The sequence below is a fragment of the Engystomops pustulosus genome, chromosome 2, assembly GCF_040894005.1.
Source record: "Engystomops pustulosus chromosome 2, aEngPut4.maternal, whole genome shotgun sequence".
Classification (NCBI taxonomy): domain Eukaryota; kingdom Metazoa; phylum Chordata; class Amphibia; order Anura; family Leptodactylidae; genus Engystomops; species Engystomops pustulosus.
In genome coordinates, this window is record NC_092412.1 from 160,463,724 (window position 1) to 160,491,580 (window position 27,857).

General features: G+C 39.0%; 1 protein-coding gene across 3 annotated transcripts in view; it reads right to left on the bottom strand.

Moving 5' to 3' along the window:
• Nucleotides 1-27,857, bottom strand: part of ACACA (acetyl-CoA carboxylase alpha) — a 377,264-nt gene that overhangs the window by 228,186 nt on the left and 121,221 nt on the right. For all 3 annotated transcript variants that reach the window (XM_072137153.1, XM_072137152.1, XM_072137154.1), the window contains exons 18-27: nt 25,138-25,288; nt 23,217-23,351; nt 22,767-22,913; nt 18,739-18,927; nt 16,489-16,589; nt 12,240-12,328; nt 9,692-9,816; nt 2,785-2,898; nt 2,568-2,681; nt 1,563-1,652 (exon numbers count right to left, since the gene is read on the bottom strand). In XM_072137153.1, the coding sequence (XP_071993254.1) occupies nt 1,563-1,652; nt 2,568-2,681; nt 2,785-2,898; nt 9,692-9,816; nt 12,240-12,328; nt 16,489-16,589; nt 18,739-18,927; nt 22,767-22,913; nt 23,217-23,351; nt 25,138-25,288 (1,255 nt within the window). The remainder of the gene's footprint in view (nt 1-1,562; nt 1,653-2,567; nt 2,682-2,784; nt 2,899-9,691; nt 9,817-12,239; nt 12,329-16,488; nt 16,590-18,738; nt 18,928-22,766; nt 22,914-23,216; nt 23,352-25,137; nt 25,289-27,857) is intronic.

Consider the following 27,857-nt stretch of genomic DNA (forward strand, 5'->3'; position numbering starts at 1 on the left):
CTGCCAGCCCCCATGTAGTGGGCAGCCTGCCAGCCCCCATGTAGTGGGCAGCCTGCCAGCCCCCATGTAGTGGGCAGCCTGCCAGCCCCCATGTAGTAGGCAGCCTGCCAGCCCCCATGTAGTAGGCAGCCTGCCAGCCCCCATGTAGTAGGCAGCCTGCCAGCCCCCATGTAGTAGGCAGCCTGCCAGCCCCCATGTAGTAGGCAGCCTGCCAGCCCCCATGTAGTATGCAGCCTGCCAGCCCCCATGTAGTATGCAGCCTGCCAGCCCCCATGTAGTATGCAGCCTGCCAGCCCCCATGTAGTATGCAGCCTGCCAGCCCCCATGTAGTATGCAGCCTGCCAGCCCCCATGTAGTATACAGCCTGCCAGCCCCCATGTAGTATACAGCCTGCCAGCCCCCAGTAGTATTCAGCCTGCCAGCCCCCAGTAGTATTCAGCCTTTCAGCCCCTAGTAGTATACAGCCTTCCAGCCCCCAGTAGTATACAGCCTTCCAGCCCCCAGTAGTATACAGCCTGCCAGCCCCCAGTAGTATACAGCCTGGCAGACCCCAGCAGTATACAGCCTGGCAGACCCCAGTAGTATACAGCCTGCCAGCCCCCATGTAGTATACAGCCTGCCAGCCCCCATGTAGTATACAGCCTGCCAGCCCCCAGTAGTATACAGCCTGGCAGACCCCAGTAGTATACAAGCCTGGCAGACCCCAGTAGTATACAGCCTGCCAGCCCCCATGTAGTATACAGCCTGCCAGCCCCCAGTAGCATACAGCCTGCCGACCCCCAGAAGTATACAGCCAGCCTGCCCCATGTAGTATACAGCCTTCCAGCCCCCAGCAGTATACAGCCTGCCAGCTCCCATGTAGTATACAGCCTGCCCCCCCCCCCCAGCACTTAAAAAAATAAACTTATATACTCACCCTCCGATGTCGGTGCGGCTTCTCGATGTACCCGATATTGGCGCGTCCCGTCTTCTTTCTTCCCCGCGGTTCTCCTTCTTTCTTCTGTTATGGATGCGGCCATGTTTTCTTTCAGCAGGTGGAGAAAGAAGAAGAGCCGCGGGGAGTAAAGAAGACGGGAAGCGCCGATAATACAAGTTTATTTTTTTTAACGGTTTTTTATAAATTGGGTTTTGTAATAGACTCGTGTATAAACCGAGGGGACGATTTTTTGTGCTGAGAAACTTGGCTTATACACAAGCATGTACGGTAGCTTAGGGATTAAACAGGATATGTTTCTGCTACAGATACGTGTAGCTATAGCATTCTCAAGGTATGTTTGGTTCATAATGCCTGAAATCAAATGGTAGATTTCTTTTAAATGGATTGGAACTCCTTTTCTAGTCATCATGAGGGCTCAAATGGTTGGTCTCACACTCACCACATGCTTGATAACTAATACTGGTTATATGCTTGAGATGTTTCAGAAATTAGTCAACAGATTGTGATCTGGTGTTATACAAGACTATAATAGAATCCTTCAATTGTGTAACATGTTTAAAACTTGCACATTAATGGTTTATTCTACAACATCATGAAGCCAATAAAGAAAAAGTACATGATTTACCTCTAATGCAGCCATTCTTACCACTTGGTTACTGTGATAAAAAAAGTTTGGCAGGACATCAAAGATAGAGGTTTCAGAAAGAATAAGTTTCTAAAAAATAAAATGAAAAGACATTGTTTTGATACACAATATAGAAATATATTATACAGACATGCATCATGATACAGTATCCTGGTATGGATGAGCAGAAAATCAGCGTTTCTTCCAAAGGGTCTATTGATATTGTTCCTTGAAAACAACCAAGAATGATGTAAGATTTCTATTTTCAATAGTAGAATAATTAGTGCAGCATAATTTTTTCCCCATTCATAAGAGCTGCATAACTGAAAATAATGAATGGTCCATAAAAATCTACGGACAACCTTAGGAGCGCTGCAGTTGTAATATATAGGACTGGCCCACTTACTCCCCTTCCCAACTTGAAACACCAAACATTCCAGTAAAAAATACCTGACACAAAACACTCTGACCCCCGTCTTTTCCTTACTAGAGCAAGTACCGGTAACTCCTTTCAAAGTGTTAATGACTCAGAACATTTTATTTTAAAAGAAATTAAAATATATCATTGTGCAGCATACCTTTTGTCACAATATCTGAACTGTCATTAATACATGTGCATTACATTTGTCGTTTATTTTGCAATGTTGTTTTTAAAAAAACCAAATAAAATGTTTTGCAAAAAAAAAAAAAAAAATCCAGGGGCAACGGAAAGTGAAAAGGATGATCTTCATTTCCCCTTTAGTTTCTAGTTTTTGTTACACTCTGCTTAAAAGTTGAGTGTAAGGCTACATTCACACAGACGTATGCCCGCCCGGCCATACGTCAGACGTGATGGAGAGGAGGAGGGGTGACCCCTCCCCTCTCCATAGCCATCCACGGACCACGGCCTGTAACAAGGGGAAAGATAGGACATGTCCTATTTTTTACCCAGTGTATGGCACCGTATTGCTCATTTAAGTCTTGCAAAAGATTTTTTTTGGTGGGGGGGGGGGGATTCCAAATTACCTGAAGATTTTCAATGCAGAACTGATGCCCATACATGTCAATTGCAGACAAGAAAATGGACTCCACTTGGTTGTGACGAAGCTCATATGAAGGCAAATGTGAAGCAATAAGAACCTATAAATTTAAGAAACATATCTGCAGCCATTACATTTTTAAAAACAGCATCATAATTCCTATGAAAAATCTGGTGGCTCAGAATAAGAAATCAGTTGCATACCTGTCGGGCCCGCAACGCGACTTTTGCATTGGTTGTTTTGCTCAATTGGGTGAGCTCTGTCAAGATATTTAGCAACTCATCCGTTAAAGTAGGGTCCCGTCCACACAACTGGTCCTAAATATAAAACACATGTATGGTGAAATATCCTTCAGAAGGCATATTACTTCAAATACCTTATCATCAATGTAAGACCTCATGCACACGATCGTGGTTTGATGCCGCTTGCTAGTCGCTGTTTCAACGTCTAGCATGCGGTGCCATGTATTTCAATGGCCTATTTCCCATTGCTCATATTTGACATTCATCAGCATGAGGCGTTACCACATCACTCGCCACTAACAACACACTAAACACCATTTCCCAACCTTCACTCGTGCATGTAGAAGTTTATCATGGATTGGGGAGGCAATCAAGAGAGAGGAATGCTATCTAATCTGGTTGGACTTCTTATTCTGCATCTGAAAGTCTAATGCAAGGATTTAAAAATGCCCATGCAATATACAGTAAGTAAAAGACATTTGACACCAGTTTGAATTGCAATTAACCATTCCTCTGCCAAGAATATATCTCACACGGTGGCATCTGAATGGCCAAGAATGTATGTGTTACGTCCTCCCTTGATAGGGCTATAACTTTGGGTCTCCTCTTTCATATGAAACTAATTTGTGTTCCAAGATGACAGAGAGATATTCACATTTAAAGTGAGAATTTCTGATGCACTTTTTATATTTAAAAATCCCTGCTGGTGGCACAAAATAAGATTCACATGAAAGAGGAGATTCTAGGAGCCACAGATCCGAAATGATAGCTCCCACCTCCAGATTCTTAACCAGCAGTGTGCAGCGAGAATTTAGAGAAGGGTCTAGAGAGGAGCTGCTCACACCTCACAGATAAAGCAATTATTGACAAAATTTTGATTACTGATGATGTGAACTAATTTGTTCATGTTTTTAACCCTCTCCTAGCCAGAACAAGCTGAGAGCACACTTTCTCTCCGATTGTCAAACACCTATATATTCTGAGGGCACAGGGCAATAGTACGTATATATATCTGTGTGAAGCTCAGTGTATTGTTCTACAAAAATTGATTGACACCCCCTGTGAATTTAATGTTCCATTTGCTGCATATTTTCCTCACATCTTACCATTTTTATGTGTAAGAAGTCTGGATCTGTACATATTTCTGTGGAATTTTTTTAATTTCCATGCAATTTTTGCATTTTATCACGGTTTCCTGCAAAGTTGCATGAAGGTGGTTGTACAGGAATTAAAAGGTTATTTTTGTATGCATGGTAGGTTGTGATTTCTGAAAAAAAATATGATTTTGCTTTTGACAGAATAGGAGCTTTTTTACTTTGTGTGTTATATATTTTTAAAGACATTTGTGGATTGCAACCAACTATTGCATGTTTTTTATTTTTTTAGCATCCTTTGCATATATATATCTGCTCACTTTATATTACTATTTTTTCATTCCTATTTATGCGTTTTATGCAAAAAAAGTTTTCAATGCATTTTTTAAAAATAATTTGTGTTTATCACAAAGTTGCATGATGTTGCAAATCAAGACAAATACAATCATCTGGTTGTTTTTTAGAGAATATATAAGTTGTATGGGTGCCTTTACTTTTTAATCTACTTTATATTTGGTTATTTTAGTTTTAGTGATATTATGATGATTTATTCGACTTGATTTGACTATGAGGTATCTCTGACTTCTACACATCTTCATCTATTAGATTTAGGAGGTGTGAAGCTAAATATGTTTGGTTTGTGGCACATTTTTGTATGTTATGTATTTTTTTTATAAAATTTTCCACTTTAAATTAAAATTGTATGAAAATTGAAAATAGGGCAAGTGTCTTCTTTCGGTTTGTTTGGGTTTAGTACAAATCTTTATGCTGCAAGTTCAGGTTATTTTGTACACGTCAAAATTGTAAAAATTACTTTTGCCAATAATGCAACAAAATTTCAGAATTGCTTGGCAGGGAAAGGTTTAAGAAGCCAAAGCAGAGGCAGCATGAAAAATGGCCCTTTAATGGCAGTTGAAGTAGCTGAATGCAGCCAAAGTGGCAGGAGCAACAACTAATCTAATACTTTTTTTAAACTTCAAAGAGATTTCACGTTTCCATGAAAAAAAAAAAACTAACTACCGGTAAATAACATAAATAAAAATTTTTTGGTCTAAATATTTTAAAACCAAACATGCATTTGGCTCTAAACACAGTAAATCTACATTATATGTTTTTGCTTTTTTTTTTTTTTTACAAAGACAAGCAAACCCTAAACCCCCTAAAATATGCAAAATAAACGCTAATTTGCAAACAAGATTAAACAGTATGGAAGTATGGGTTAATTGTACTTTGATTTGTGATTCAGAAGTCGCAAATCTGCACGGTTAAATAGTGGGAAGCCAAGTCAACCTCTAGACAACTAAGGAACACTTGCACACTGCATTCAAAATCACAACCAGCAAAATAAGGTGAGCCACAAGCACATAAAAAAGAACCAAAAAAGACCACCTAATAAACAGGTAAAAATGAGGTAATACAGCATGCCAAAACTAAGATACATGCCAACCATTGTTGCAAATCTTCTCAGTGCAAATTCCTTTTTAGAGGCTGCAGACTATATTGTAATTTTTTACCATCATGCACAGAATTGGGAAGATGTATAAACTGATGCCACTTTGCTTTGTTATGTGCACAAATAATGTTGCATTTAATATTAATCAAATTTACTCCTATTTACAAAAATAAGTGCAAACCTTGAGAGCCACACCTGTTTTCACTTATATAAAGGAAGTTCTAAAGAAATTTACTAATCATTGAGAATCAATTCTATCACAATATTATTAGAAATAATATCTGAAACAATATTAAAAAGGTCTACTTTATGCAAATTGAAAATTTTACAGTAAACAATGTCATCAAGCTAATTCTGGCACTGGTTATAGTATATTTAGTGGCCATGGCCTTGTACACAAGAAAACTGGCATAAATGGCTCCCAAGGGTTGGTATATTTATGTGATACTCTTTTGCTTTCTATTTGTGTTTATTTATATGTGTAGGTCTAAATAGTACTATTTCATTATAGCTTGGACTATTAAAAGTTAAATTTTAAATTGTAAATGTTATATTAAATAAATGTTACGCATTAGGTTCACATTTGGTACTGCCCTTGTCAGGACAAGATTTTGTCAGGTGAAGTTCAGTACAAGTGATACCTGCCATCTCCCGAATGTGGACTGCAGTTTCCAAGACATTCTAACGGTCTTAGCCCCTCCCCCAGACACAATCAATGGTACTGGTGCATTGCCATGGCAGCCAGGGAGCTAGTGAAAGCCCCCAGGCCTGCCAAAGTTAAGGACATCCACATCTGATCTCCAGGACCTAATTTACAAGCCAGTAACTGCAGATTTCAGTGTCTTTACTTTCAATATTAAAGTTTATAAGCCAACATGAAAGGCAGCTGCATAAGCCAATAAGTAGGATTCCTCTACATTGAGGATCTTGTTTCTAAAATAGCTCTAGAAAAGAATGGAAACCTATATCCTATAGGGTGCTAATATGGCCATATAAACCAGATCAGTTGGTGCGTGGGATATACTTAAACTACTCTATTGTGGTAGGTAAACTACCCCAAACTAGTTAAATATATTCATCTATTTATTATTACACAGCAGGATATTGCCATTGTCTGTTATAGATTAATTGATAACTGATAGTAGCGGTGCTATAATAATAATCCCACAAAACATCCACCACCATGCGAGAACTATACAAAAACATTTTCACGTTTAAATTTTAAACCCATTACATCAGAAATAATACATTTTCAATTGGCACCAGAAGTGTATGGAGGTAGAAAAGATTAAATTACAATACATGCTAGACCTTTCTATAGTAGTATATGGCATACATTAATAATTATATACGACACACACAAAATACAGGCACATTAATTGAATTTTTCTTGTCCTCACAGTCTGCAAGCAAAAGCCTGCAAGCAGTTCCTTTACAAGGCCTGACGTTTGCCCGTCATCCCTATGTAATTACACACTTGAATGGCTGGACACTGAAGAAAATTGAAGGCCTGAGCTAGGAACAGCTGCCATTTTCTCTCTCCATCACACAGCTATGATTGCTTGAGAAATGAACAGGCCCAGCTCAAAGCTACTCCAGAATTCTCAGAGGAAATACGGTTCTGTGTTCGAATAATGAGATTCTTAAGGCAAGCGTTACTTAGAATCACACTAGCTAACAGTGCACTCGCCCCTCTCACAAATTAAAACATATGAGATCTAAGGCCAAGATCACAGCCTTCATCATAAGCACCAGTGTGATGAGGGGACATAATATATTGAGGTCTCAAGCCTTAGGCTTTGGAATGACAACATTTTCTGATTTATTTAAATTAGAGTCTGCATAGAACACAGATATGTATGCATATACAATGCTATATATAAGTAATAGTATATCTCTAAACTAGTAATAAAGTAATCTTCTAAATGGGTTGTCTAGTTAGCTAAAGGATGGATATTATTGTTCCAACTACATCGGCCTACATTCTTGGCTCTGTGAATGCTCCCCGTAATTTTTGCCATTTTGCATTGTCTCCCTACATCTTGTATAGCACCCCTCCATGCAAATAAGCCTAATGAATTGTTATTATTCTCTACGTATAAATCTAAAACTACAAAATTTGTTTCTGTGTCACATCTTCTCATTTCACCAAAAGGTCAGCAATTGCATTGATCAGATCACAGAGAGGGATGATCCCACACATAATTCTCATTTATAGCGTTCCCTCCTAATTCACCTCCCCAAAGGATACATGGACAAAAATATTTCTTTAGTTGCCTCTCATTTATAAACAAGTGTAGTGACTCAACTACGGCTCCCAAACCTATGTTGGCACTCCTTTGACTGCAATATTGTATTAAATATGTCCTTGACTACCAAATTATTTACATGATTCCTTGAACTTAAATAAGAACTAAATAAGATAATATTAGTTTGCCAATCTGTTTGCATGAAAGGGGAAAAATAGTCTATATGTGTACACAGGAAGCTATTGAAAATGCTCACTTTGACTTCTAAAGAAAAAAAGTGCCTTGTCAGTTATTGGCATGGGTTTTGCAAAAAGAACCAGGGCACTAATGCACAGCGGCCTCTCTACCAAGCTCCTTTTACTGGCATAAACAACTGCTTGATCCGACTACTGGTTCTACCTAGCAGCTTTTACTGGCATTACATATACTTAAACAGTTGTGACTTTGGCAAGGACCTGAGTATTTTTTGGTTTTGTGATTCTGTCTAGGGGCCCTGTCCTTTATTTGAATCAACTTGCTGGTTCTTTTTTCCCTTCACTTTACTCAGTGTAGGGAACGTCACCCAGTGGGCCTAGTAAATTTAGACTGACAAGTAGGCAAGGGGTGGTTAAGTATTAGGGCTCACTTTTCCTTTCCCATCCTGTCATGATACAAACCTTGTAAAATAAATGCTTGTCTTGTACAATGTTTTGTATGTAAAAAATAATAAACTTCACATCATATGGGAATATAACTTTTTAGTAGTTTCTGTTGATCCAGGGAATTATTCTGACTTTAGAATTTTAGGGGTCAGAAAGGAATGTTTCCCTGCTTTGGGTCAATTGGCATAAGCCTTTCAGGGTTTTTGCCTTCTTCTGGATCAATGTACCGTATATGTTGGACTTGATGGGCTTATGTCTTTTTCTAACCTTTTTATACTATGAAACTATGAATATTTGAATATATACTTAAAAGGAAATATATCAGATTGATTCCAGCTGAGGGTCCACATAAACTTTCTAATTTACATTATAAATGCTTAAAGATTTTAGTATTTGTTTTTATGAATTTTTGTTTTCATTCTCAGGGCATTCTAATGTTCATAATGAAAAACTAATAGAATGACAGATATAATTAAATAAAGATCCTCAACTAAAATACACCAACTTTTAAGGTAAAGTGGTTGGCCACTCTAACATATATTGGCCATATACCTTTACCGCGTTAATAATATTTCCTAAATGTTTACCAATTGATTCATCATCCCTGATGCTCCCGTAAGTGCTGTGTGCAGACTCTCTGTGCACTGTGTCTGAAAACTGATAAATAGGAGAGACCTGTAGAAGGAGATTATGATGCAAATTTGCTAAGGGCTTTACCCCTCACTTTCGTCAGACTGTGCAGGTTCTTCTAGGCCAAAACGGCTTGCACAGGTATTTAAGAAGTGCGTGCCCTGATACTGTGTCACACACAACCCTTTTGTGGTGCAGCTGTGCTAGCCTCCACACGACATTAATTAGCAGGAGTATGTGCCATTTGTCGGTCGCACTGATCCTGACCGAGCACCGTATTTTGCATGCAAATTGTGTGCACCACAAAAAGGATGGTGAACTCTGTCGGACCAGTGCGGGGAAGCAACAGATTCCTTATTTCTGGTGCATGATCTTAGCGACTCATCCTACTAATCTAATTTGTGCTTCATTGAAATAAATATAAAACTGCATTTTATAACGAAAGTAGTTTAGCAAAGCTCCCAGTAAACATATAGCTATAATCATGCTGCTCATAATGGTAGATTTCCTTTAAAAGAAAACTGTAAAAATCTCTTAACACTGATATAGGTATTACCTTAGGAAAAATGCAGAGGATCTATGGAAGCAAAAGAGAAATCTCAGGCAACCTGGCTGCCACATGTCCCTAGGGAGCTAGGTAGACTACCTCCATGGTAAGTACCCCTCCGTATTTGCCTTGTGATGCATAATTCAGTACCAATTAATTTATACCCTTTTTTAACAAAAAAAAATCACATTCATTTGACCAAGTTTTATTACAGTGGTTCATGCATCTGCAAGTCTTTGTAATTGGAAACTTACAATTAGCATAGTAATTAGAAGATTCTTCTTGGTGACTTGAGCATGGGAGAAAATATAATTCAGTACCATTGTGAGGTCACTCTTATTCTCTTCACGAAGACTAAAAACACACTTGTCGTAATGGCCTGTAGGATCAAAGTCATAGAAAAAACAGCCTTTTCATTCAAATGACACTTTTTATGTATTACATTTTCTTGAAATATTTTATAGTCATATATTAAATTTAAAAAAGCGGTCATTGACATAATATGTACATAAATAATTTAAATTGTAATATTATTAGTTATGTGTGGTTATATAAAAAGGCATAATAAGGCTGCTCACACAAGTGAAAACCATTGGGCCAAAATATACTATATATATTGATTTTACATGGTAAACTCTACGTAGCTGATTACCAGTTGTGGCAGTTGTCTCCACTCTGTTCACCTCTGAAAGGACAAGTACGTGTTCCACCCCTGCAAATTTAAATCTGACCCTCTTCTCCTTGGCCCAGCAATAAGGTGCTTATGGTTTTGGTGCTTTGAGAAGAAGTTGATTTAGTTGGTTCCCATTCTGCTAATATAATATTCCGCTACAATAAAAAAAAATATTGCTGCCTTCCCTTACTGTCTGTGTTGCAAATATTCCCTCATTTTTCTGAAAACCCAAGCTTATATCATCCAGATAATATATTTCAGATTTCTAAGCAACAGAAGAACCCCCCATATATCCCGGCCACGTTAAAGGGAACCGGTAACATGGAAAATACAGTGTAATCTGGGGCAGCATGTTAAATTTTTGTCATTTTTGTCTCTGCACTTTTTATGTTGGGAGGCCATAGATAGATCATAAAAACTCAATTTTAATCACCATTGTTCTCGCATAAAGGGATAATAAACCTTCCCATGTGGTGTTAAAAAAACATTAGGGCCTTCGTAAATAAGCCCCATTGTTGTGATTGTCAGGAGAATTCTTTATCCCCTTAAGGGAGCAAACATTTACTGTCTTTGCACTATTTTATCCTACTTTTAGTTGTGGGACAAATTACACTGCACAGGAGCATGGTTTAATCTTTCAAAGGGTATACTGGGAATATGTATAAATTCCAGATGGTGGTGGATTTAAAAATAAAAAACTGAAATGGCACCGTTTACCTACAGGTTTTATTGTTATGTCATGTACTGTGTAATGACAGATACATTACAGTTATTTTTTTGGCAGTACCAGAGGGTAATACTGATGCATTTCAGGCATTTGGATTTTTCTGTACGTGCTAAATATTATATTTAATAGTACAGACATTTTTTATATGGGGATACATATACACAGTACATATATTTTATCAATTACTTATTTTTATGTATTCTATGATAACGGGAATGATTTGTTTTTTTTTAAATACTGTACTGTAAAAAAAATCCATTCGACTTTGAGAAAAGTGGGTGTGACTCAAATTGTAACACTGAACACAATAAAATGCATCAACATTTTGTCACATTTTCTGACATAAAAATGAAAACTAATAGGAGGAGTAAAGCTAGACAACAAGACATTAAACTGCCATCAAAGTCATTATCCAGTTTTAGACACTTTAATGATCTTAAAGGATTTTAAAGGAAATCTCCCACTTTAACAAAAGTCACAAACACCTTCACATACTCACCTATCCTCCTCCTCGTCGTCTTGATCCCAGTGGTGGTCTTCATAGGTATCACCTAAAAAAAAACTTATAATTAGCAGCCAGGGACACGGATACAAGATGTCCAGAGCCCCAGTTGCTAATAGTACACGCATCACGCACCTCTCTCTCCCATGTTGGAGATGAAGGTATCATCATGCTGAGGGGCCTGCGTAATTAGCAGCCCGGAGCACCAGACATCTCGTCCCTGCACTCTTGGCAGCTTTTTATAAGTCTCTTTTCTAGGTGATCCCAGTGTGTTAAGATTACTGAAGACCACTGCCAGGATCAAGAAGCAGAGGACAGGTGAGTATGTGCAGGTGTTTGTTACTTTGATTAACTGATAAATTTATGTTAATACCATCTAAACATGGGGCAGGTAAAGATAACATGTAGAAAATTAAATTAGGAGCTTAGTCAATGAGAATCAGATAAATCAAGTCTACACTCTGGGAAAAAAAACTGCATGGGAAAACTACTGGTGTCGATTCTGGTTGTGAGGTTTGTTCTGTCGTAGCAATTCCATCCCCTGTGTCCATGAATATAGACTGTCAAACTAAAACTGGTAACAATGGAGGGAGATGAACTTTATACTTACTGTTTTAACATTTTATAAAACAATTTATTCTAACTGACAAAATTCACTTAGTAAGATGGACAGTTATGTGCGTAAAAAAGAACACCTGTCATCTCATTAAACACGTTCTGAGTCATGTATGCTCAAATAAGTGTTGAGCACCTATTTATATGTAGATTTAATGTAGATCCAGCCTTTTCACCAGAAGATGGCAGCCAAAGACCACAACACAAAAAGTATGCCAGACAAAAATGACTGGCAATACAAATAAAATATTTTTTTTAAAAAACATTAGAAAGTGTAGGGCATACCATGCTGGAACTGTGTCTCAACTTTCAAATACTGTCGAAGCAAATCCATGACTACAGCCTTCATATGACCTCGGATGCCACTTCGGTATCTAATAAAATTGATATTTATATTTAGTTAAATAAATTCAAAAAGACCAAAGGCATTCATATAGACTTTAACATGTACACTTTAACATGTAACCTAACTAATGTTTACTTATAACAATACACTATTCATGCAATTTCAATTCAAGTATTTATTTTAAAAAATTATACATTTTTTTAAAATAAAGTAAAAAAAAACACACCTTAAGTCTACTGGCACTAGAACTTTTGTTTTTTTCTGCCAGCAAACCTCAGATCTCGTCTGTTTATTCAATCAATGCATCTTTAGTTTTAAAGGAAATCTACCATCTGGATTGTACTTACTAGAGCTACACCTCCCAACTTTGGTAGCAGCGAAACAGGGACAAAACATGAATCACGTCAAACTCTACCCCTACATAGTATACCCCTCACATTGTGTCCCCCAGGATCCCTATCACATTGTGGACCTTTCTACTCTGCACATTGTTGCCCCCCCCCCATATTAAATCCCCTTTATTGTGCCCCTTACAGCTACCCCTCTAATAATGCACCCTTCACTTTAGAGCTAACTGATATTGTGCCCCCATCTCCCACTCATCTTAAAGCCCCCTCTTATTGTGACCTCCAGCAGTTTCCACTCTTATTGGGCCTCCTCAGCAGCTCCCCCTTTTACTGTACCCTCTCAGCAGCAATATATCTAATTGTGACCGGCCATTAGCTTCTCCTCATATTAGATTCCCCCCAGCTGCTTCCACTGATATTGTGGCGTCCTGACCTCTTTCTTTCCTTGTTGTGTTTAAAGAGAGAAAATTAGAAACAGATACATTTGGGGCACACAGTTGTGGTGTAAATTTAAATAAGAGAACCTCCTTTTAATATCACTTATGGCTTGTGTTTTTAAGTGGCACACAAACTGTGATATCCACAGTTAAAGTTACACTAATATATGTAGCTTGCACTCTCTACCGTGCTTCTAGGTAGCACATTCAGGGCTTCTAGTGTTACAATGCATTCATGACTATATATGTACGGTAATAACTTGGGGCATGTGCAAAAAGGAAATTAGGACATATATAGACAAATGGGGTTGTGATGCATGATGCATGAAACCGGATGCATGAAACCACATATCCTAATCCTCTTTATCCAGGACAACATTGAAAACAGTGGCTGTGCTCAAGATTAAGATTCAAATGTTTATGGGTTACAGACAAAGGTAAAAGGTTCTGGTATTCTGAAATTGGATGGTGATTTAATTGATCACCTTACTCATTACATCTGGTCACACACAGAAGGACAAAAATATTTAAGGTCCAAAGTCAACCAAACCCTTTAGCTTGAGATGGCACCCAGAATGATAGGAAACTTCCTAGAATTTACAGAGGTGGGCATAGAATTATAAGCTTTAGCCAAACAAACCAATATTTTTATTTTCTTTATTTAATCAATAAGAGGAAAGGTAGTGAACATCAGGATCCCTCCATAACAAATTATAATAAATGCAGGTTGACCTTTAATCACAGTACAAAATATTTGTCATTTTAGGAGTTCTTTTGGAACTCACACCAATAGTACCAGGTTTTATAGAACTCATCTGTGGTGCCATGCACCAATGCTATCATGTTTTTCATTCATCTTAGCGCATTAGAGAGGTATAGATGGATAGATCTAATATACTGCGATGGATTCCAAGTCCACTGCTGCACTCTTGCACTCTCTTCCGTAACCACAAAAAAGCCACGTCCTCCGAAAAAGCCTGCTTGGTCCAGGTGAACGATATTTGCCAGAAGAGGGAAAAGACCGCAATACAATTATTTGGCTATAGTCATAGCTACCATGTCTGAGTCAGCAAGATATGCAATAATTCTAGCTCTAAAATCATCACAAGCGATACATCTGTTGCCAGAGTCTATAAAGTAAAGCTCTGCAAAATTATCACATAAAGCCACAGCTATCTCTAGGCCAAGGCAACGGCAGGAACCTCCAGGGGGAACAAATCTCTGCTGCATGTTCTAGATTTTTGGGTGCAGAGAGCTCTAGTGAGAAACAGACAACATTTGTATCTGCAGCAGTATAACATCTCCTTTAGCAATTTTAAATCTTAGTGACACAGGAGAAGAGTACTGAGAGCCTCATGTTTCTATATCAGAACAGCCCTAGAAAAAAAAGGACATAGATCGCTCTCACCAATAGTCCTTATGCTCAAAAGTTCAAACCACAGACTAGAGATCTTCTTTAGGCTTCTTCAGGAAATGGCAAGGAAAGATCGGGGGCCTATGGGTTTCTGCGGATCCCCATCTGATGAAGTATCCTGTTGTGACACACAACATCATCTTTGTCTGGTACATTGAGATTGTACCAGATTCTAGATTTTTAGAAAATACAGGCTAAAGGATGCGTAGCATACAACTGGATACATCTCAGTATAAGTATATTTTATTTTACTCCATCAAAATAGGTTTAGGATTGCATGCTCCCTGCAGGATGGTCTCTCTGTCAGTAAAATAAAGACGACGGCATATGACATCTCTGGGATTCGAATGCTCTATATGGCCCAATCTAGTCACTCTGTATACTCGATTAATAAAGCAGTCATTAAACAGATTGGAGACCCTATTAAAAGGTTCTGTCACAAAGACTCCAAGGTCACCTCAGAAATCTACTCTGGGAGTAGAGTACATAATTGTGCCGTCCTCTGTTTTCATGGTCATCTACCAGTAATGCAACATTCTCAAGATGTCTATAAGTTTGCTGCGCCTCTTCCTCGAAGTGCAATAGTCAAGGCATAACAACCTCAGTACTTTGCTCCAAAACTGCTGTACAGGTAAGACCCGTTTAGTACAGGCAGTCCCGGGGTACATACAATATAGGGTCCATAGGTTTGTTCTTAAGTTGAATTTGATTGTAAGTCAAAACTGTATATTTTATAATTGTAGTTCTAGACCCTTTTTTTTGCCTATTGCTTGTTGGGGTGCCTGTTTCACACTTACAGTAGGATCATTTAGTCCATATCCCAACGTGCTTGTAGGGCTTGTGTCAAACCTTGAAACTTTTTCTGAGGTACAGAGGCCATGTTAGGGGAAGGAGGGTGAGCAGAATGTGATGCAGTGGCTGGGGCTGTACAAGGTGAGGTGAAATCTGGACTCAGATCTCTCTGCCAGGTGCATATTAATGTTGATCAATTCCTGTGTCCTCACCCAGTAAAAAGAAGCGCTTGGCTGTGAGTAGAGGCAGTGGGGTAGCCTTGCAACAACAACACAGAAACAATGTTAGATAGAGGCTAAACATCAAGTGATACAGCAGCTGGGCCATACAAGGTGAGGAGGAACTCAAGGCTCTCTCTGCTGACTCCATATTAGTGTTTGACAAGTCTTGTGTACTGACCTGGCTTGAGAAGGACTTAGCTGTGAATGAGAAGCAGAAGGGGAACCTAGTTTTGGCGTTCTGGGAGAAATATGGAATTATTACCTGGTTACCAACCAAGGAAGCAGAGGGTTCCAGCAGGTCATGAATCTTCCAATGTCTCTCCTATAAATTGTCAGGCTGGCAGAGGTTTGTGCTGGTCTTCAAGCGCTTCTAGAGCAACCACAGGGCATCACACACACTGGGGAAAGCTAGTCCAATGACTGTGGGGCTCCTGAGAGAGACATCTCTACTACACCATGATCAAGCCATGTCCCTAACCAAACCAACATTTATGAGTGCCAACATCAAGATCTTGCAAATTTTCTGTGGTGGAGAGTCTGTGTGCTGTTTGAAATTTCAAACAATTAAAACTATACAATTTACCTTACTATTAATTTCAAAAAAGGAAATGGTTGGATCTAGCAATAAAAGTAAGGTATAGACAAGAGCTCTTAAAATCAATAGGTCTTTATTAAAAATGCCAGCTATCCAGCTATACAATGCATGCTTTTTCAAAGCTAGAATATCCCTTTAGGCCTAGGTTTGCAATAGTAATGCAGAAAAATATATATTTCCTGCTTAAATAAAAAAAATTACACACACACGCATACAAACATACATACATACATACACACACACACATTTAGATTATGTTGAAATTGATTATTAAGTGAAGTGATGTTTTTGTAAGTAAAAAACAATTCTCTAAACTCTTTGAACCAAATCTTTGGTTATGGAAGAGTGCTTTTAGCACTTGGTTGCGCTTTTAATATCTCACCTTTGTACCAGTTGCACAATGCTCTGTGTGTTCATGAAGAAAACCTCACGTTCAGATTTACGGTTCAATGTAGCTGCGTGACTGTCTAATATATTTGCAATCTGTGAAAAAAGGAAATATTGCTAGTTATTTTAAAACATATAAATAAATTATATATAAATTACAAATATTAGCGAAATGGTATTTGATCTACAGAAAGGGCCTTTCCCATCACAGAAAAATCCATGTTTAATCCAAGTTTATTGACCAATGGACATAAAACATAATGACATCCAAAAATATGGTCAAACACAACCTCATAGAGATGTGTGTCAGGCAAATGTAAGACATTGCACATGAGCAAAAAGGTACAATTCAATGAGCGTGAGACATCAATACATAGGAATGGGTGGAAGGTCTATTAGGGACCCGCTGAAAGAGTAATATAACAAATAGATCTAAAGGGACATACAATCGAACAACAGGGAAAAATGAAAGGGGGGGGGGAAGAAACGAGACAATGAGAATAGAAAGTGGGAATGGGCAAGGGATGGAGAGGAGGGTGAGAGATGGGGCCAAGAATAGAGCAACCAGTGGGAAGGAATGTACAGTCTTAGGCCCCTTGCACACATCCATTGTGGGAACGTATAGGATATACATCCTATAGTTGCCCAGTGATGGTACGGTATTGTACCGTGCACAGGGAATAGCATGCTCTATCTTTCCCTGTATGTAAGGCCGGACACCAGGCATCCCTATGGAGAGGGGAGGGATGAGCATAGGTTTGTGCGCATGTAGCCTTACCAGTAACTGCCTTGTAGGTGTCAAACACCATATTCCAAAAAGGTTGGATCCAAGCACAACTCCTCCATATGTGAAGGATACATCCCACCTCTGCAACACACCTCCAGAGACCTTGCGGGTAAATTTTGTTAAGGAGGAGGAGACACCTGTACCACCACTACAAAAATTTGTAGTTTTTCTCCTGGGGAGTGCCAGGTAGGGGTATTTTATGGGAGAACAAGGCCTTATGCCATGCATTGTCAGATAATTCAACCACCAGCTAAGATTCCAAGCGCTTCCACATATCCCAGTTTACCAGACGATAAGACCTCTAGCAAGATACATTTGGGAAGCTTGGAAAGAGCATGGGCAGGTGGGGTTGTGGGTCTAAAGAGTTTTTCAAATGCTGTGAGGGAGGACCTACATTTCGTAGAGACAGGATCAGCATTCACAAAAGAGGCTAGTAATACCCTCTGATATTCCAGCCAGGATAGGGACATGTCTGGGTTGGAGTCCCTCAAGGAGTCCCAGGACAGTATCAAGGTATTTTTACGGCCACATCTGCCATGAGTCAAGATGCAAATCTCACTGAAACGCCATATTGTAAACCCCTAGGGGCGTGACACATCACGATTAGTATGGACTTGCTAAACGCTGGCAAGTCCGTACTAGCAGAAAAAGCAATTACACTGATGTCTTTAAGACACCGATGCAATTGACATCACACATGCTGGCCTATACAGCCAACAGCAAAGAGGGAGAGCGGAAGAAAGGAGACCGTTGGCCATACATATGTCGCCCACAGGTTGGCAATGGGCGCACGGAGCACCCTACCGCTCTGTACATGGGGAAAAGATAGGACATGTCCTATCTTTCCCCGTGTTACAACGCTGAGCGCCATGCATCGCATAGTATCCTGTAAGATACTAGATGCCACTGATTTTTGCAGGCCTCCACTCTTAATACATGATAGGGTAACAAACTTAATCCTGTTCCTTTTACCTTCCCACATAAAGTTCCAGGAAGTATGCAAATACGTTTTCCAAGGTGTTAAATGGAAAACAATACCTCCTTTTGCTACCTTGAAAGGCAACCCCCTTAACATCAAGTATGACCTACAAGAAGTCTAAAAACATGATGTGGGATTAAGCCAAACCAGTATATCTATTCCAGAAGGAACAGACTCCCAACTGTAGACAGAACTGTTTCGAACAGGTTGGGTCTCCACAGTACAGCATAGGGAACTGGTTTGGCTGTGTGAGGCTGGCCATGTGCTACAACTGGGATGGAGTCCAGGAGAGCCTTAAGAACTGCAGAACATGAACATTTTTATTACCTTCTTGACAAACATGTGCCTAAATGTTTGTATGACAACTAGCTGAATGGTCAAAAATTGTTTGACGATAAGCAATGTTCTATTCTACTGGAATGATCAATCTAACCACGTAATAATGAAATAACACATAACCTTCTATAATAAAATATTACCTGTTGGCTTGGAAACTGGCACAATACAGAGGTAATGTTACTGGCATATTGGGCCATCTCTTTTTTGATAGCTTTTTCCACATTTGGAGGAATACGCCCAGACACACTTGTCATGATGTCCTGTAGTTCAAGCAGCGGAAGTGATGGATCCCTGAGTGTCTTCATTAGTCTTTCTACCCAGTCTTTTAGCTGCAAAGAAATAGGTATAGTTCTATAACTTTGCATCAAATGTAAACTGCACCGAATGTCTTCAGTCATTCTTGTACACAGGAAATCTTATTTGATATGTTCTCAAGTACAAAGCCATATTACAAACAATGTTATATATAAGCAGGAAAGCCTTTACCACAAAAAATTCTAGGAAAAGCTTTCCTCCTCTGACATAGAAGGTTTATTCAGTTAGTGATGGTATGTGGGGTATTTTGCAGTCTAAATGATTAGCGGTGAATACCTGAGTTCATTTCTTTATCGGCTAATTTAATAATTTACATGAAATCATACATTTCCATAGAGTTAGCATTTGTACCCAGGATCTCTATTTCACCATCACAAGCCTCCCTCCTATCCAGCAGCTAATAAGTGGTAGGAGCTGGTGACTTGGTGTCCAAAAACAAAATATTCTAAAACTACAGCCAAAGGGGGCTCCTTCAGATTAGTGATCTGATTTTGAGGCAACCCTAAAGGTTAAAATACCCACTAACTGTCAGGGGTTATAGGTTCTAAGATATGGTTAATATCAACGGTTACATTTTTTATCCCCTTAACGACCTGGCCCTTTTTAGTTTTTTCACTTCCATTTCTCACTTCCCACCTTCAAAAATCTATAACTTTTCCACGTAAAGAGCTGTGTGATGGCTTGTTTTCTGCGTAGCAAATTGCCCTTCATAGTGATGGTATTTAATTTTCCATGTCGTGCACTGGGAAGCAGGTAAAAAAAATGCCAGATACAGTGAAAATGGTGAAAAAATGCATTTGCAACGTTTTCTTGTGGGCTTGGATTCTACGGCTTTCACTGTGTGCACCAAATGACATGTCTACTTTATTGTTTGGGCCGATGCAATCACGGGGATACTAAATTTACAAAAATTTACAAAATTTACAAAAATTAAAACCACCTGTACAAAAAAATATTTTTTTTGATTTTGCCATCTTCTGGTGCTAATAACTTTTTTATATTTCGGTGTATGGAGTGGTAGGTGGTGTCATTTTTTTGTGACTTTTGATGACGTTGTCAATGCTGCCATTTTTAGGACTATATGACCTTTCGATCACTTTTTATAGAATTTTTTATATTTTTTAAAATGGCAAAAAAGTGCCATTTTCGACTCTGGCTTCTATTTTCCGTTACAGGGTTAAACGCTGTGAAAAACCGTTATATATTGATAGATCGGCATTTTAGGACACGGCGATGCCTAATGAGTTTATAATTTTTACTGTTTATTTATATCAGTTCAAGGGAAAGGGGGGTTATTTGAATTTTTAGGCTTTTTTATTTAATTTTTTTTTTAACTTTTTTTTATTTTTTACTATTTTTCAGACTCCCTAAGGTACTTTAACCCTAGGTTGTCTGATTGATCCTATCATATACTGCCATACTGCAGTATGGCAGTATATGGGGATTTTCCTCCTCATTCATTACAATGTGCTGATAGGGTTAAGACAAGACATGTCATGGCAATGACATCACGGGGAGAGACAATCCTCTGCAAGATGGCGGCGTCCATGCAATCAACGACATAGCACACGCGATCGGTGCTAGCACTGATCGAGGGTGTTACTGGTAAGCATTTGCTGCAATATGCAGCAAAGACTTACCGGCTATGGAGAGGGCTCAGCCCGTGACGGCGCGCGTCGTTAAGAGGTTAAATCTGATTCATTGCCTCTGCAATTCTCCACAAATGCAGTATACATAACCAAAATTCACTTTGGATTTCTAGACAAAATAAAGGCAACATGTAGGGTCTAAATTCTGGAAACACTGCATAATAACTAGAGCACCAACTTTTCACAGTGTGATTTTCACTTTACATGTTTGAATGGGCATTATGCACCTGAAGAATCAAAAAGATGACTATACCCTGTAATAAATTTCTTGTGGGGAGTAGTTTTTAAAATGGGGTCATTTGTTGGGAGTTATTTTTTTATTTCACTTTAGAGTCTCTGCAATTAAGAACCAATCTACTGTAAATGATCAAATGAAGCTTCAAAAATGTATGGTGCGCAGAGTTTGAAAAAGTTACTGGTGTCAGATTATGGCAATAAAAACACACTTGTTTTAATTTTTGAAAGATATTAAGACATCACAAATATATATATAAATTTGGCATGAGGAAAAACAAAGCCCAGTAGAAATCACGCAACTACGTTTTTGTACTCTGCACAGTAGTTAATGGTACCACTAGGAAGTAGAGTTAACAAGACCTTACATTACTAACTGGATAAGTTTGGCTTTTGAAATGTGAAAGTGAAATACAGAAACGTAAAAACTGAAGTTGAAGAAGTAAGACTGCATTCACACAAATGTGTGCCTACCCAGCTACGGCATGGAGGACACACATAAGGCACGCTGGAGAGGAGGAGGCGTGAGCTCACAGCCATTCTTACGGCCAAAAGTAGAGCATGTTCTATCTTTTTTTTGGCCACAGCACCATACAGTGAGCTCACGTTGTGCTTGCTCACCGTATTGATCCCGGGCACCACAGACGACTATGGGGGACATGTATCCGGCCATAAATACGTCCCCCATATGTTTGTGTCAATGCAGCCTAAAAGTTATTTCTGATGTAAAGAAGAAACTCAAAAAGTAGGATTTAATTTAAATTAATTAACATTAAAGGATGTTTCAAAAATTATAAACTGTCCTGCCTGTCACATTTGGGAAAAATTCTTTTTCAATCTACAATATTACATAAGAAGCGTGGGATAGCCAAAACAGTATGCTTGCAACTGTGAAAAGGTTCATGGTAACAAACCATGTCAAATAATACTGTAGAAAGATCCAAAATCTCATTTACTCACTGCTGGCAATCTGTATACTGCTAGACCCTCTGGTTTATCTGACGGCTATTATCTCTGTTCAGATACATATCCTCACAGTGGCTAGGTGTCTATATTCCAGATTTAGTTCCTAATCACAGTATGGAGAATTTGACAGCTATACTCAACAGCCTTGATAAGCTTAATTCGGTGTGGGATGCATGTGACCTACACCGACTTAGGCTGACTCCCAAATTCTGGACACATTATCTAAAAAAAAAAAATTGTCAAATTTAAACTTTTTTTATATACAGGCAGTCCCCTACTTAAAAACACCCGACTTACTGTCGACCCCTAGTTACAAATGGCCTCTGGTAATTGGTAAGTTACTGTACTCTAGCCTTAGACTACAATAAACAGCTATAACCGTTATTAAAGGTGTATGCAATTAAGCTTTATTGTCATCCTGACAATCCAACATTTTTAAAATCAAAGTTGTCACAGAGACCAAAAAAAATTTGGCTGGGGTTACAATTATAAAGTATACAGTTCCAACTTACATACAAATTCAACTTAAGAACCAACTTACGGAACCTATCTTGTACATAACCCAGGGACTGCCTGTATATGACCACAAAATTTACCACTAACATGAAGTAAAATATGTCCTAAAATAACATTTCAAATCAACCCCCACAAAAAAGATAACCTGTCGTAGCCAGTTTTCATAATTCTGACAGTTACGGGTTTTTTTTTCCAACTATACTTCTGGTTTGGAAGAAGTAAAATGGTTGCCTTATAAATATGGTGCTTATTCTGACTCAATGAATGCTGCAAAATATCTATTTTTATTGGGTTTCACATTGTGGTGGCTTCTAAATGATTTTTGTCTATAAGTGAGTGAAGAAGTTTAGTCTGACCCCATTTGCACAACAAGCAGCTGGTGACATGATAAGTACTCTAGTGACCTGTTAATATAATAATGTCATGAAGCACATCAAGTGAAAGTAGGGTATGATTTAAAAACAATTAACATTTATTCGGTTACTTACCTTGGTGCTGAAGTAAGGTTCTGGAAGGCAGTATCCATTCATGACATTTACCAAGTTATCTAGAACATAGTGGAAAACCCGATGTAGCTTTTCTCCCTGCAAAGCAGTGCTGTGTATAACTGGCAAAGGTCCTGTGTGGAGTTCAGCCTAAAATCAGTTGAAAACATTAGTATATATCTTTACATATTATAACTTTACATTATTCTATGGATAGATCGTAAAAGACAAGCCTTACATCTTACACAGATATATAACATGTATTTCTGTACACTTTGCAAATTTTACTTTGTCACTTCTGATTGTACTTTATCAATGTAGTGTTCACTGCTGAAACACATGTTTTTCGTGTATATGGCACGAAGAACTCTAAGTATCACTAAATAATAGTCCAAAGAGCAGGAAGCTTTTATTACTTTTAGCTTCAAAGGATTCACTTCTAGAATGTCCTACCTGTTGAACTCTGCTGGGATCATCTAGCTGAAGTTTAGCTATTACACAGCCAGGCTCAAGAACAGCCCCTGGGCGCTTCACATAATGTATACACCCCGACTCCATGGCTGTCAGGGTCATCACCATCTTCATGACCTAGTATAGAACAAAGGTTGCACTTACCCAAGAAATATATTTTGTGGTCTACATGCAATGTTTTGTTTATATGAATGGTAGTCTGGTATTTACATAATACATCTCAAATAAAGTACTTTTGGCATTGGTGCGCTTAAAGAGTAAGTGCCACTTTACATGAAAAAAAACAACCCTTTATTGCCACACAGGGAAAGGATTGCACCATTTCTTTCTCTGAAACTCCCAAATTTCCTACCCATTTGGCCCCATGGCAACATCCACTCTGAGCTCCTCAATAAAATCTCCATTTTCAAAAGCAGGGGTGGGGAAAGGAAGATTGACATCTGCCAGGACACAGGGCATTACAGAGCTGCCCTTAGTTCCCATGATTCACTCAGGAGTGTGCTCTTTTGAAATACACCAATCATCACACACTTCCAAATGGACCCACCAATTGTCAGAAATCAGGAGCAGCAGCATGATACAAGTGTAAAGAATGTGCACAGGATCCAGAAGAATGCAAGGAAGGTAGACAGTTCCGATCTTAGCAACGGAAATGTAAGAGAAGGAGCAGGCTATAGTTCAGTGATGGGTAACCTTTTGAGCTTGGTGTGTCAAAATTCGCCAAAAAACCGAGCATAACTCGGGTGGTGTGTCACCTTGACAAAAAAACATAATTTTGTGATATTTATAGTTTAAATAACAAATATGTATACTATTTAACTTCTAGGGTACTTTAACCGTAGGTTGTCTGATTGATCCTACCATGTACTACAGTATGGCAGTATATGGGGATTTTCCCAATCATCTATTACTATGTGCAAATCGCACATTGTAATAGATCGGTTACAATCAGACAGGTGTGGAAATGCTTAGTAACCTGTGAACTTTCTGTCATGAAAGTTCACAGGTTACAGCGAGGGTGCAGGCACCGCTGTCTGCATCTCACACATGCCCTCTTGGCATGGAGAAGGTGTGAGGAGCAATGTCTGGCTATTTGCAAGGCGTTGCGATTATTTCAGGGCTTGTACATCACAAAACTGACACACAAGCCCTGATGACTGCCTTCTATCATACAGTGCACTGACCTTACTTACTATATGATGAGAGTGGTTGTCCTCCCTGGCCCCTGCTGTGGAGATGGTCAGCGTAGAGGTGGCAGCTGCTGGGACATCACACAAGGCAGCAGCGATGTGACCTCTGACTGTGCTGCCTTCTTCCCCTCACCACAACTATCAGGAGCTGCAGAGGAGCCTCCTGGGTGTATGGCCGGGTCACCTCTCCTGCTGTGCCCTGTGCTGATACCTCTGCTGACTGGAGACACTGGGCACAGCTCACACATGGGGAGGGGCCGCCCTGGGGGAGGAGGAGGAGGGGGGAGTGCTGGAAGCTCAGTGCAATCTCTCAGCCTCCCAGCTACTGCACCTTGTCATGTAGGATGAAACTTAACTCTCAGGCAGCCGTGTGTCAGTGAAAATGGCTACGCGTGTCAGCAGTGACACGCGTGTCATAGGTTAGCCATCACTGCTATAGTTAGTTGATGGATCGGATTGCATTTGCAAGGGAAACTATAACCAGAATGTAAAATAAAACATTGCAGCGTACACTCCACTAGACCTACAGCATAACATTGGGGATCAAATTTTGTGGTTAAAATTTACCTTTAACCTGGCTTTTAGAATATGTGCACAGTGAAATTAGATAAAGCTCTTGTGAACAGGACCCTCACCTCAGTTTGATGATAAGTTTATATTCTGTAGTGTCTGATTATGTCTGTATAAATTAGAACTACTGTAGTTCTGAATACCTCAATCTCAGCAAAGCACTGCCCTGCAAAGACATGGCCTCCATCCTCCACCACGTATTGAATAAGCTTGCCAGCAGATGGAGAGCGCAGAATGGAAGGATCATTTTCCTTTTCAAAAACACAGGTTTTATTTCCGATGGTGATACGGTACCTATTAGAAAATAAGTGAAGGGAAATAATACAAAATAAGTCTTAGTCTGGTTAGTGTATTCCTGTAAGAGATATATACATTATGTTATTTTTGAAGTCTGCAGAACATATTTTCCGGTCACCAGATTTTTTTTTATAAACCTAATGACAGGCTGCCATAGCACTATACCAACTATTACCCACAGAAAATGAACTTTTCTGGCACTCTGCCAGAAGAGGTTGCAAGTCTCAAGGGGCATGTGTTATACTGTATGACTCGGCCCACATCTCCAGCATCTTACTCATTCCCACCTCCCTTCGGCAGAGCGAGGGAGGATTGAGGGAGATTCCGGAGACATAGGCTGAGTGACTCATGAATAACACACGCCCTTGTGACTTGCTGCACCTTCTGGCAGGGTGCCGGGAAGACTTCATATTAAAATCAGGTAGAGTTCATTTTCTGAAGATAGAAAGTATGCATTTTTTATTCATTAGGAGTATTGCTTTTAAATAATACTACTTAAAATGCACCATCACTGTAAAGTCTATAATTTTTTGTGTTTCAAATAGTGCTGCATTCTTAAGCTTCACTATTACTATCAATGTATATGAAAATAGATGCTCTTTACTCTTGGGCAAGTTGCTCATCAGATTTCCCATTTCTATGGTATTGTGTATTTAGACTGTGGCAAGCATTAAAATGTACAATCCAGGTCGGTTAAGTTCACAAACATCCTTAGGGTTCTGTGAGACGATTTGGTGGGGGCCGACCACAGCCAACCACTTAAGCCTTTCTATGCAAACACATGCAATCGGCAATCAGGACCCGATATCTTGCATGTAGGACAGCGGGTGCTGGTTGCCGATCGCGTTTGTTTGCATACAAATGCATATGCGATCGGCCTTGGCCGGCCCACGTGAGTTTTCATTATGTTTGAAAACGGAATCGTCTGATAGCACCCTAAGGGTTCGTCCACACATTCAGTTTTTCATAAGCAGTTTTTGATGTCCAAACCAGGAATATAGTAAAAGTATAAAGAGCAGCACCTTTCAATTACTTGTCACAACCCATTATAATCCACACCCGCTTTTGGCTCCAAAAACTGCATCTGAAAAACTGAACGTGTGGACGCACCCTCAATGTCACCTTATATATTATGTCAAAATTGAAAACCTTTACAGTGGGTACATGTAAAATGGAAGCAATTGTAAATTATAACAGCTCTAGGTTTATACATTTGGTAAAGAAAGTATTCACACCCCTTTACATTTTTTCACTCTTTGTTTAATTGCAGCCAATTGGTAATATCAAAAAAGGTTTTTTTAGCTTATTAACGTAAACTCTGGACCCCATCTTGACAGGAAAAAAAAACAGAAATGTAGATATTTTTGCAAATTTAACCCCTAGTGACCGTCGGTCACTAAAGGGCCTTAGGCTAGGCCAATGGGTCTCCCCGTGCAGAAATGACAGCCGGCACCCTGCTCTAACAGTCTGCCGGTGTTAACCCGCAAGATACCACAATCTATATTGTGACCACGGGATCTATGTAACTGTAAAAGGGAGGAGGCTCCCTCCCTCTCATCACGGCACCCTACAATGTACTCGCAGGATGCAGTCTTGACAACCGCAAAGCCGTGGACCTAATGAAGGTCCTCGGGTCTGCCATCGGCATCTGACTTCTGCAGATGCATAGGCTGACACTTCTAATGCATTAGTATGAACTAGTGATGACATGATTACTAGTTCATATGCTAACATTGTAAAAAAAAAAAAAAAAAACACAATAAAAACTAATTTAAAAATAAAAATAAAATTCATTAAAATGTCCCAAAAGTCCCCAACACATAAAACAATAAATAATAAAAAAAGAGCGGAATAAAGTAAAAAAACACAACATTTTAGGTAGCACCCTGTCCCAATCTATAAAAATGTAGAAATGCTTATTCCCGGTGGTGAACCCCGCTCAAATGTCCGAATCGCCACTTTTTTTGCCCTATCGCAACACATAAAAAATGTAAAGTGATCTAAAGGTCGCACCGTCCCAAAAATGGTAGCAATGAAAATGTCAGAATGTCCTGGAAAAAAAATGACACCTCCGTACTGAAGTATGAAAATAGTTATTGGAGTAAGAATATGGTAAAAGTATAAAAAAAATTTTTGGTACAAAAGGTTTTAATTTTTGGTAAAATCTATTAACACCTAATATAACCTATATAAATTTGATTGTACCAAACCAAAGAATACTATTAGAGATGCCATTTGGAATGTACAGTAAAAGACGTAAAAACAGAGTCCACAGGAAAATGGCACAAATGCAGGTTCTTGTCAATATTATCGCATTTTGAAGTATATTTCCATTTCCCAGTACAAGGGATGGAATATAAAATAACTTTACTCGGAAGTACAATTTGTCTCGCAGAAAACAAGCCCCCATTCAACTCTGTACAATGAAAAGTACAAAAGTTATTGATTTTTGAAAGTGGAGAGCAATAAACAGAAAGTAAAATGAAAAAAAGGCTATCAGTGGCAAGGGGTTAAAATGTCCCACATACCACAATAAAAAGTTTACAAATTCACTTTCTTCTTCCTG